Source organism: Nyctereutes procyonoides, unplaced genomic scaffold, assembly GCF_905146905.1.
Source record: "Nyctereutes procyonoides isolate TBG_1078 unplaced genomic scaffold, NYPRO_anot_genome, whole genome shotgun sequence".
NCBI classification, from domain to species: Eukaryota; Metazoa; Chordata; class Mammalia; order Carnivora; family Canidae; genus Nyctereutes; species Nyctereutes procyonoides.
The window spans coordinates 3665495-3677591 of NW_026575144.1; the positions used below are offsets into that span (position 1 = coordinate 3665495).

The following is a 12097-nucleotide window of genomic DNA, read 5'->3' on the forward strand; positions in this document are numbered from 1 at the left end:
CGATAGTCACAGACAGAGAGAGAGAGGCAGAGACATAGGCAGAGGGAGAAGCAGGCTCCATGCACCGGGAGCCCGATGTGGGATTCGATCCGGGGTCTCCAGGATCGCGCCCTGAGCCAAAGGCAGGCGCCAAACCGCTGCGCCACCCAGGGATCCCGGACAAAGAATTCCTAAGTTAAAAGGGACTATTGAGGATTTGGTAAAATCTATCACAGTCAACTCACACACATACATCATCATGAAATCGTAAGCAATGGGGACATGAGAAAGATGCCACAAACAGGTAAGAATCAGAATGGCTTCAGACTTCTCCACAGCAACATTAAAAGCTGAAAGGCAATGGAGAAATGCCTTCAAAATTCTGAAGGAAAATTATTTACAATCTAGCATCTCAAAAAATTTGCCTCTCACACAGCCTTCTTGGGAAGGATGTATTTCCTTTAAATGAGGAAGTAAAATAAAAAGGAGGAAAACAGGGATGCCTGGCTGGCTCAGTGGTTGAGCATCTGCCTTTGGCTCAGGTCATGATCCCAGGGTCCTGGGATTGCGTCCCCCATCAGGCTCCCTGTGATGAGCCTGCTTCTCTCCCTGCCTATGTCTCTGCCCCTCTCTCTGTGTCTCTCATGAATAAACAAATAAAACTTTTTAAAAAAAAAAGAAGGAAAACAGGAGATTAAGAAATCTGAGGATTTAAAACAAGAGCCAGTATGGAATATCTGATGGATGTTGACACACTGAGAAGAAATCTATACAACTATGGAGAGTCTGGGTCTAAATGCGCAATACAGAATATCATATAAGTGAAAACTCAAACAAACAAAAAACAAGACAATGAGTAACACCTGGGAAAAGAAACTACTGTGTATGAAAAAAAATGATAATGTAGACACTGGAGACCAAATCCAAATAACGTTTTCATAATAAAAAAAACCCTATATAACAGGTACTCTTATATGTCAGGTACTGATTTAAATGCTTTATGTTCATTAACTCATAATTCTTACAACCACCTGAGGAGGTAAGTACTATAACAGTTCTCATTTTTCAGTGAAGGAAACTGAGGCACAGGAAGGTCAAAAACTTGTACAATGACATAACCAGTAATGGACAGGGCTGTGATGATAACCCAGGCAGCCTGGTTCTAGGTGGCGTGTTTTTTATCTCTTCAGTCTATTGTGTCTAACTTAGCCTAAATAATGCAAATATTGAGTAAGACCCTGGGAGGCAATCAGGAACAGGGAAATATGCACATGTATAGTGATACTGCGTAGCTACTATTAATCATCTTTAATAGAAAGAAGTCAACTGATAATATCCATCTGAAAAATTAAGAAATAGCAATATAAGCATATTATTTAGATATGGAAATAAATACTAAAGGATTTGGATAAAAGGGCTGAAAGTAGCATCAAGAGAGAAATAGGGAAGGGAAGGTGGGGGAACTGTTGTTTTCCATTATAAACTTTAGAAAACTGATTTTAAAATTATAAGTACAGCTTTGATAAAAATAAAAACTAAATTAAAAGTAGATCAGAATGGAAAGTAAACAGATAAGCATGTGGCTTGACAAAACTAATTTTCAGAAAATTCCACCTTAATCAGTGGGTTAAACCTTACACTTTCCAAATTAAAACCCTTGAATCAAATGAGTATTTTTAATCCAAAACATGAAAAGATGGGGCATCTGAGTGGCTCAGTTGGTTAAGCATCTGCCTTCAGCTCAGGTCATAATCCCAGGGTCCTGGGATGGAGCCCTGCCTTGGGCTCCCTGCTTAGCAGGAGTCTGCTTCTCTCTCCCTTGGGCCCTGTCCCTGCTTGTGCTCTCTCTCAAATAAATATATAAAATCTTTAAACAAAAATATGAAAAGATGCCTGGGGAACAAACACTCCTTGACAATAAAGAAATATATATTTTCTTTATTGTATTTTTTCCTCTTCTATATTCACCCTGAAACTAGCAGACAACTTCAGATTTTACCAGTTGACAAGAACTATAAAGCTAGTAGGGGTGTATTTGTTCATTTTCCTATCACCCAAGTATTCAAGAAAAATTAGGTCACTTTCAAAACCAAGTCAATAGGGTTTTAGAGGGCTATTTCTAAGCTTTTAAAAGTGTAATCTCCCAGAATTTTCACTGTTCTTTGTTCTTGCTCACAATAAATCTCAGGACCAAATGTCTGATTTTGATTTTTTAAGTGCTGTCAGCCAATCTTTTCATTGCCACGTTCTCCAACATTCTTAGAATAAGAACATGGTTTCCTAGAAAAGCTACAGCAATTACACACGACTTGGAAGTAAACACTCTATTTTCAAGTCACGAGATGGTATAAGCCTAAAAAAATTTGCAAAACCATACTAATTCTTCAGTAAGTTTACATTTCAATTACTGCAAGGCTGAAAGACTTTAAGTAGGCCATATCAGCCACACTATACAGGAAATTATATCCTAGGAAAGCTCTGTTTTAAAAATAGGCAAAGGAAGAAAGGAAGGTTGCCAAAATACACAGCACTTTCCATTTGTTTTGATTTGAGTACAGCATCTGTTTTATCAGGTGCAATCTACTATTTGCAGGCTTAAGGGGAATGGTAGTAGTTAGGGTGGAAAGAAGTAAATTAATCTAAAATGTTTGCTTTCTGAAAACAATTTTGAAGTAAATATCAGTGGAATTTAGGTAATAACCAAATACCACTAAGAAAATGAGCTTGGGGATAAGTCAGACTGGACTGTATAATCCTTAACCTAGCAGATTCAAAGCTGAGAAACTAGACCAATCTACTTAAGAAATGTACTCTTCAACTCTTCTTCCTGTTCTTATTCTGAACATTCATTCACTCATTCATTCAAATAATGAGTACCTACGATACACACCATGTACTGTTTTAGGAAGGGGAACATAGCAGTTAACAAAACAACAAAACTCCACGGAGCTGTTGCACGTGGAGAGGACAGACACACATACAGGCAGATAATATAATATATGATAATATAAAAGGCTATTAAAAATATAACCAGGAAATCTGAAGAAGGTGAACTACCATATGCAAAAAGAAAGCAAAAGTGGATGGGATCACTATACAGGAAAACTTTTTTTTTTTTTTTAATTTTTATTTATTTATGATAGTCAGAGAGAGAGAGAGAGAGAGAGAGAGAGTGAGAGAGAGAGAGAGAGGCACAGAGACATAGGCAGAGGGAGAAGCAGGCTCCATGCACCGGGAGCCCGATGTGGGATTCGATCCTGGGTCTCCAGGATCGCGCCCTGGGCCAAAGGCAGGCACCAAACCGCTGCGCCACCCAGGGATCCCCTAACTTTTTTTTTTTTTTAAGATTTATTTATTTATTCATGAGAAACACAGACTGAGAGAGAGAGAGAGGCAGAGACACAGGCAGAGGGAGAAGCAGGCTCCTCAAAGGGAGCCCGATGTGGGACTTGATCCTGGATCCGGGAATCACGACCTGAGCTGAAGGCAGGCACCCAACTGGTGAGCCACCCGGGCATCCCTCTATACAGGAAAACTTAATGAGAACAGAGTTCTAGTAAAACTGTTATGATAAGAGTTTAAGTGAGACTCAGCAATAAAATAATATTCAAGCATTTTGTCAAAAGTAAACTTACATTGGAAATAATTAAAGAACTGCCAACACTTTCAAAATCTCACTTCATCTTTAACTATTCTGATCATAGTTGACTTAGATGCTTCTGAGTCCTGCCCCAGTACAGGCTAAGTAAGCAGCCTCCGTGGCCTTCTTGGAAAATATCCTATTTTTGTGGCCCTGGAAAGTGTGCTCTGGAAGTCTGTCTCCTGGCTGGTTGTTTCTACTTTTAAACTGTTTCTACTTTTTCCTGAAGCTAGAATCCTTACCTACTTTTCTAAAGGTAGCATGGTACAAGAGAAGGAATAAAACATTAGAAACAAGATATCCAATCATTCCTGCCTTAATGTGACCCTGGGCAATAATATACTTCTCTGAGAGTGTAATATTGAAATATTTTTCTTATTTATTGATTGATTTAAAGTTGTAGTGAGGACCAATGAAATGTTATGGTACACAGAATAATGTCTCCCACTCCCAAAGAGGTCCATGTCCTAATTCCTAAAACGTGTGCAAATGTTAGGTCACACAGTAAAGGAGAAATCGAGCTGCACATGGAATTCAGGTTGCTAACCAGCTACTTATGGTGGAGAGAGGACCCTGGGTTACTTAGGTGGACCTGACATAACCACAAGCATCCTTATAAAGTGGAAGAGGGAGGCAGAAGAGAAAGAACCAGAGACATAGAAATGTAATAAGTCTCAGCTCAATATTTCTTGCTTTGAAGATGATGAATAGAACCCTAAGCCAAGGATGTATGCAACCTGTAGAAGCTAGGAAAGGTAAGGGAACAGATTTTTCCTTAGAACCTCCAGAAAGAGTACAGCCCTGTAGATGCATTTCAGATTTCTGATCTCTAAGACTGTAAGAGAATAGTTGGGGTTGATTTAAGCCGGTAGGTGCTTGGCAATTTGTTACAGTAGCAATTGGAAACAATAATATATAAAAGTATTTTGAAACTAATAGGAAATCATATAAATGCAAATGTTCTAATGTGATATCTCAGCTTGATCTCTCCAGCAGCCTTGATGGCAGACAACTTGGTCACAAAGTCTTCTGAGTTGTTATTTCCTTGTTAAAGGCTAATGCGCTGCTTTTTCTGTTTTAAAGCCTGACCATTTCTGCTTTTAGCTTTCCTTTCCCTTGTGGAGAGTTGATTACCATGTAACTATCAGACCAATTCCCTTTCTACTTCCTTGGTTTCTCTTCAACTACTCCTTATGCTGACGTTCCCAGAACAATGTTAGAACTTTCCAAAATTACAATATTATAGCAAAATTATGTACAAATAATTCCTACTTTGTTGATAATGAGTTATTCTCTAAACACTACAAGGCAATCTGTTTAGTATATACCTAACTACACATCGTATGCAAACATATGTGTATATATATCCACATATATAGAGTCTTATGGTTTTTCCATCAGTGTGAATAAGAATGTTACTGGATTCTCTTCCACAGCTTATCTTCTTTTTTTTTTAATATTTTTTTAAATTTTTATTTATTTATGATAGGCACACAGTGAGAGAGAGAGAGGCAGAGACACAGGCAGAGGGAGAAGCAGGCTCCATGCACCGGGAGCCCGACGTGGGATTCGATCCCGGGCCTCCAGGATCACGCCCTGGGCCAAAGGCAGGCGCCAAACCACTGCGCCACCCAGGGATCCCACAGCTTATCTTCAACTTATGAAGTAGAATTAAAATTTCGGGGCTAGATCTTTCTTATTAATCCCAAATTTATAGAATAAATTACAGTTATAAAAATTTGAGTGTTTTATTAAAGGATTAAAACACACAAACCCATGTTTCTAAGTCTTTAAAAATTAACATTAATAAAGTTAACTGATGCATAGTAAGAAACAAATATTTTATAATGGTTCTTAGATCAACCCCTAAATAACAATATCTTTTCTGCTCTTTTAACATTAATTCATACATGATAGGCCCATTTCTTTTTTTTTTATAGTATTATACTTTCATATTTCTTCCTGCTATTCCCTTTTTATTTTAGGGCATGGTATTTGTATACCCACTGATAATATCTTTGTATTATTAGACCTTCTCATATAGAGTTCATTTTCAATTTGTACTTAATTTTTTTCCAACAAAATCACCCAGATTTAGAGGGAAGGTAGGGCAATACCACAAATACAGATATATACACAAAGACACACAGGGGAACACCAGTTATTGCATATCCTGGGTTTACAATACTTTTATAGGTGAAATGGGTACAAAGTTGAGAAACTTCACCCTGTATTTGAACTGTGGTTAGATTCAGAAAAAAGGGTCTCCTTTAATAACAGTACAACAAACATTCCAATAAGAAGGAATGTATTGGCTACTTTTTTAAAAAAAATATTTTATTTATTCATGAGAGATACACGAGAGAGGCAGAGACACAGGCAAAGGAAGAAGTAGGCTCCTCACAGGGAACCTGATGTGGAACTTGATCCTGGGACTGGGATCACACCTGAGCCAAAGGCAGATGCTCAACCGCTAAGTGAGCCAGGAGTGCCTGGCTAGTACAGCTGATCTTTGAACAACATAGGTTTGAGCTGTGCAGGTCCACTTATACCTAAGTTCTTTTTCAAAAAATATAGTAAAGTCCTATAAACATATTCTTCTCTTCCCTATGATTTTCATTAACATCTTTTCTCTAACCTTTAATTCTTTTTTTAAAGAGAGGTAGAGAGAGAGAAAGAGGAAGGGCAGAGGGAGAACAAGAGAATCCTTGCTCTGGAATCTGGCAGGTTCCATAGCCAGTGTGGAGCCCAACGTAGGGCTTGATCTCACAACACTGAAATCATAACCTGAGCCAAAAATCAAGAGTCTGATGTGGAACAGTCACCTAGGTGATCCATTCTAGCTTACTTTTAATACAGTATTTAACATACATGGGGAGGAGGGTGTGTGTGTGTGTGTGTGTGTGTGTGTGTGTGTGTCCATGCCTGAGTGGCCCTAATCCCTATGTTGTTCAAGGATCAACTGTAGAGTCTGACTTAAGAAGGAAAAGACTGTAATTGTCAGTAGTGATAGGTATCTGTATATTTAACTCAGTTAAAAAGTTATAAAACTCCTAAGAGAAAAGGAAAAAAGTTTGGGGTGGGAATTATGTTCTTAGTGTATGCATAAATTCACAGGCTAAAAAACACAGTCGTCCCCCCACCCCCAACTTCTTATACTGGAACTTAGACAAAATGGATAGCAGTAGATCCAATTACCCATTTAGGTCATTGGAAATCATGTACTTATTTAAATGCCAACTGACAGTGAACTTTTTTTTGAAATTTCACTTTGGAATTGTATTCAAAATTAGTTTATGAAGTTAATGAAGTTAGTCTTTTTATTTATATAAACTTTTTAACCAAAAACATTATCCCAGCTATTTCTAAAATAATTATTTTCTAGTCTTGTATATCACAGATACATTAAGCTAGAATTAATCACTCATAAAGCTATACTTACATATTCCTTCACGTTTTTTGTTTTCACAGCTTTGTAGGAGTAATATGCAGGATAAAGCATCCCAAACACCAACCTAAAAGTAAAAAGTATGAGAAGACCAATCAAATACAACAATGCTTTTAAGAGCTTACAAAAATTTCAACTAATAGAAAAGTAGAAACTACATGGGAAACATACAACGGTGTAAATTTGTATGAATGCAAATTTGTGCACAGACTAAATCCACTCAGAAAAGCAAAGTAAAAATACTCTTTTTTTTTTAAACAAAAAGGATTTTAATATTCTAGGTATAGTTTCATGGGAAAAAATTTTATATTTTAAAAATCATCATAAAAAAACTTTCTCATTTAACACCTGAAACTAATATTAACACCGTTAATTATACTTGAATTTAAAAATAAAGCCTTTGTCATCACAAAGAATATTCTACGATTCCTTAACATTTGGAAAATGAACAAAATCACCAAAAATAAAAATTGTCCCAACCGTACCAGAGATAACTGCAGGCAACATTTTATTGTATACAAATCCTACTTTTTATCCACATGTAGTATTCCCATAATCTAAATTTGTACTTGCAAATACATAATAGGCTTATGGTCGATTTCCAGGTTATTGCCATTGCACATAACATAAAAACATTTCTGTCCATTGATATGCACTTCCTAGTTGGGATGTTGCTGCTTCAAAGAGTACACATATTTTTACCTATTATCAAAATGCCCTCCAGAGTAGTGGTTCTTCTTTACATTCCTATACATTGCTGATCATTGGCATCATTATTTAAAAAACAAAAAAGTTTGCCAGCTAAGTAGGAGAATCTCATAGATGTTGTAATATACATTCTTGAATACTAGCAAACCTGACTTTCTTCTTAAGTGTTTACTGGCTTTTTGATACATATGGTATATGATATCCTGTTGTCTACTCTTCTGGTCTATTTAAAAATCTTTTGGAATAGTTTTAAATTTACAGAAAAGTTGGGAATACACTATAGTTACCATAAACCCTACACCATCTTTCCTCCATTATCTACATCTTGCAGTAGTATGGTACATGTTACCACAATTCACAAACCAATATTGATATATTACTAACTTAAGTACATACTCTATTCTGATTTCTTTAGTTTTTACTTACCATCCTTTCTGTCCCAAGATCCCATCTAGGACAACACATTATATTTATTTATCATGTCTCCTTAGGTCCTCTTGGGTTAAAAAAAAAAAAAGGTTCTCAGACTTTCCTTGGGAAATGACTGCAACAGTTTTGAGTATTGGTGAAGAATATTGGAGGAGATCCCTGTACTGGAATTTGCTGCTTTTCTTATGATCAAACTGAGGTATGGGTTTTCAGGAGGAGGAGCACAGGAGGTAAAGTATCATTTCATCTTATTATATCAAGGACATACTATCAGTATGATTTATCACTGTTGATGTTAACCTTGACCACCAGGCTGAGTAGTGTTTGTCCGACTTCACTGTAAGGTTACCCCCTACCCCATACCTGTTCATGCTGTGTTCTTGGGAAGGAAGCTGCTATGCACAGGCCATACCTGAATAGGGAATTAGTTCCACTTTCTTGAGTGGAGTATCTACATGAATCATTTGAAATTTTTCTGCCTTGGACATTATCTATTCTCCATTTATTTCTTCAATGATTTACTTATATCAATACTACACTTTGGGTTCTAATACAGTAATACTTCATTTTGTTGCTAAGGCTTTGAACACAGATCTTTCAGTTCTTTCCTGTGTCCCTTTGACAGATATATAATTGTGAGGGTTTTTTTTTTTTTTAAAACAATTTGCTACTTTCTGGCACTATATGATGCCCCAGGGTCATCCAATGTGTATCGTGCCTCATTCCTAGAATCAGTCATTTCTCCAAGGAGTTTTGGTTCCTTTCACTGGAGAATGGTATTTAAGATCAAGTTCTGGGTGCTACATATGTTCACTGTTACTGGAGTGTTATAGATTCTAGGTCCTTCTCTATTTTGCAGATTAAACAATATTTGTCTATGTTCTTACTATCTTTTGATATTGTTTATAGGTCTTTTTTTTTTTAAAGATTTTATTTATCTATTCATGAGAGAGAGAGAGAGAGAGGCAGAGACACAGGCAGAGGGAGAACAGGCTCTATTCAGGGAGCCCGATGTGGGACTCGATCCCGGGTCTCCAGGATCACGCCCTTCCCCAAAGGCAGGCACTAAACCGCTGAGCCACCCAGGGATCCCTAGGTCGTTTTGATATTATTGTTGTGTGATGCTGTTTCGGTATTATTTACATATTGATAAAATGTGTTGAACAAAGTTTGTTGGGCTGTTAAATAAATACCACAGATTGGATGGCTTAAGCAATAGGTATTTATTTTCTCACAGGAGGCTAGAAGGCCAAGAGCAAGGTGCTGGTGGATTTGGTTTCTTTTGAGACCTTTCTTCTTGGATTGAAATGGCCACTTTCTCACTGTGTCCTCACATAATCATCCCTTGGTCTGTGTAACCTCCTTATCTTAGAAGAATACCGGTCACATTGTATTAAGATACCTCAAAGATCTCATTTTAACTTAATCACTTTCTTTAATCTTTTATCTCCAAATACAGTTACATTCTTAGGACCTCAACATAAGAATTTGGGAGGGGGACACAATTCAGCCTATAATACCGATATTTATGAAGTTTTATATTAAATAGGTGTTTGCATTTATATTAAACAAGCTTTTCTTACACTGCAAGTGATTATCTACACTTCTATATTTTTAGTCCATTTATAATTTATTTTTTGGTGGGAGAGGTATAGTAAATACCTGTTGACTTTGTTATTCCTCACAAAGATGAACTCTGAGTTTGGTGCTGTTGTCACCAGCTCAAAGGAATACCAAGTCTTCTGCTGGGGATTTTATCTTTACCAAGTAGAAGCCACATCATTGACAATCTCTGCCTTATTTACAACACTACCCTGGGAGGGCTACTTCAGCAGAAGCCAATCCAGACTCTGGATACGGGATTTTTAGCCTGTCACAGAACCTAGGGCTTTACGATTCAACACAGGGCAACCCCTAAAAGGCAGAGGGGCTATCCAGCCTAGTGAGTTCTGAGGAAGCAACAAACCTTATGAACTGGGGTGTCAACCAAAACACAATTTCTAGGTCTGCTGTGTTCATTCCCACTGCTGACACAAGGTACAAGTCCCACAGTTAGCCTTCACAGTTCTAGTTTAAATATTCAACCTAATTTCAGCCCAGTTTGTATTTTCCTTTAGAATTTGGATACAATTGATTATCTTCCATAGTCCCATGTCATCTTGTACCACTAGATTTAAATTTAACACGAGACTCTTCATTTCTGTCACTGTATGGATCTTTGACTCCGCCTTTTTTCTGCTATAATATCCATCCAAACTCCAACCCAGTTTTACTGGTTTTTCCTTTGTGAGAGTCCAGGCATCTATCGTCCTATTTTATTTTCAAACCCATGGCCAATGATACATTTAGGCTCATGCCATTTCATTTGACTTAGCTGAATTATTTTCCCAACACATGCCTCTGGCTCCAATGTCAAATCAATCTTCCTAATATATCTTACTGGATTGCCTTTGTTTAAACACTTCAATAGCTGGCCTCCTTACCTAGCCTTGTTGACCAGCCCCTGTGGTGGTGGCTCATCAAGAACATAATTTGAAAATCTCTTCCTCATATAAACCATCTGCTCCAACATGGTTTCCTCAATATGCTTCTTTTTATTATTTATTTATTTTTTGCTCAATTAATGCCTTTTTTTTCCCTTCGAGACTGCTACTCCTCCATAGACTTCTAAATTGTTTTGAATTTTAGAATTTGTCAGGATTAATCATTTGCCTTTAGCATATTCTAGATTATATTTTATAATGTAACTGACTTCTAAAACATAATTTTCTCACATATAGTAAGGATTTGGTACTAGTTGATACTTTGTATATAGGTGCTTTGCTTTATTTTTTTTAACCTCTGTATTGAATACAATCACTCAAATGAATAAACACAATATCCCCTAGCACCTAACTCTTGTAAGAGTAGGGAAAAAAAATGCATTTCATTTGGAACATGGGAAGGATTAAATGTCTTAATAAACAGTGAGACAATTTTTAAGGGTCACCACTATCATAATTTATTACTGCTCTAATGTGAATATTACTGAGTAATTTATTACTAACATCTGTAATATTTTCTAGGTGTTGTTTTTCTTCTGGTTTCTTTAATATTGGGTCCTACTCTGGATGTTTGCAACCTGGGAGGTCAGGCATAAAGCCAAAGCATGATGCACAGTGTATAAAATCAAATAGTTTATTTTAAAAGGCCACCTACAAGATAAACTCATGGTTTGTAAAGAAAGTGTTTGCTACAAATAAAATTCACCTATAAATTTGAACACTGTTTCAGTTATAGAGGCAAAAACAAATAGTTACTCATTTCCTCTTAATCTTTTTTTCTGCTTAAAGAGGTAAAACTTTGCCAAAATACTCACGATACCTTTTCCTCCCATGGGGGTAAAGTTTTCTCTATGTATACTGGCTATATTGAAAAGTTTGTACTATTTAAAAAATTTTTATGCAAGTGTATAATAGAGATGGCACTTGTATCATATTTCATATATGGAAAATAACTGAAATAGCTATTTTCTGGACAGATGTTCAGACATAAATCCATCCTTCACCAAAACTGTCTTAGAGAAGAACAGCATTGTTCAAAAATAAGTCTCAGAAGTAACTAGTAAGAGTGCTCTTAGTACTAGAATAATGTCCTTAACACATAAGTTATCAATATTTCATTAAAAAATGATTAAAGCTTTTCCTAATTAAGATCCTAAACAAAGCTTACTCTATAATTTTTAGAAGATATAAAATAGTAAAAAAAAAAAAAAAAAGGAAAGAAAATCACTGGTAATTCCATTAACTGAGTGATCTTTTTTGTTAAATGCCATTCAAACATTTATATTTGTCATAATTTTTAGCAAACATTCTGAAGTCTGACCTGTCATTCTCTAAAATGCCTTAAAAATC

The 12097-nt window shown here is 36.4% G+C and overlaps 1 protein-coding gene across 1 annotated transcript in view; it reads right to left on the reverse strand.

Moving 5' to 3' along the window:
* Positions 1-12097, reverse strand: part of REEP3 (receptor accessory protein 3) — a 98223-nt gene that overhangs the window by 46012 nt on the left and 40114 nt on the right. The window contains exon 2 of the mRNA XM_055308749.1: positions 7062-7134. Coding sequence (XP_055164724.1) covers positions 7062-7134 — 73 coding nt within the window. The remainder of the gene's footprint in view (positions 1-7061; positions 7135-12097) is intronic.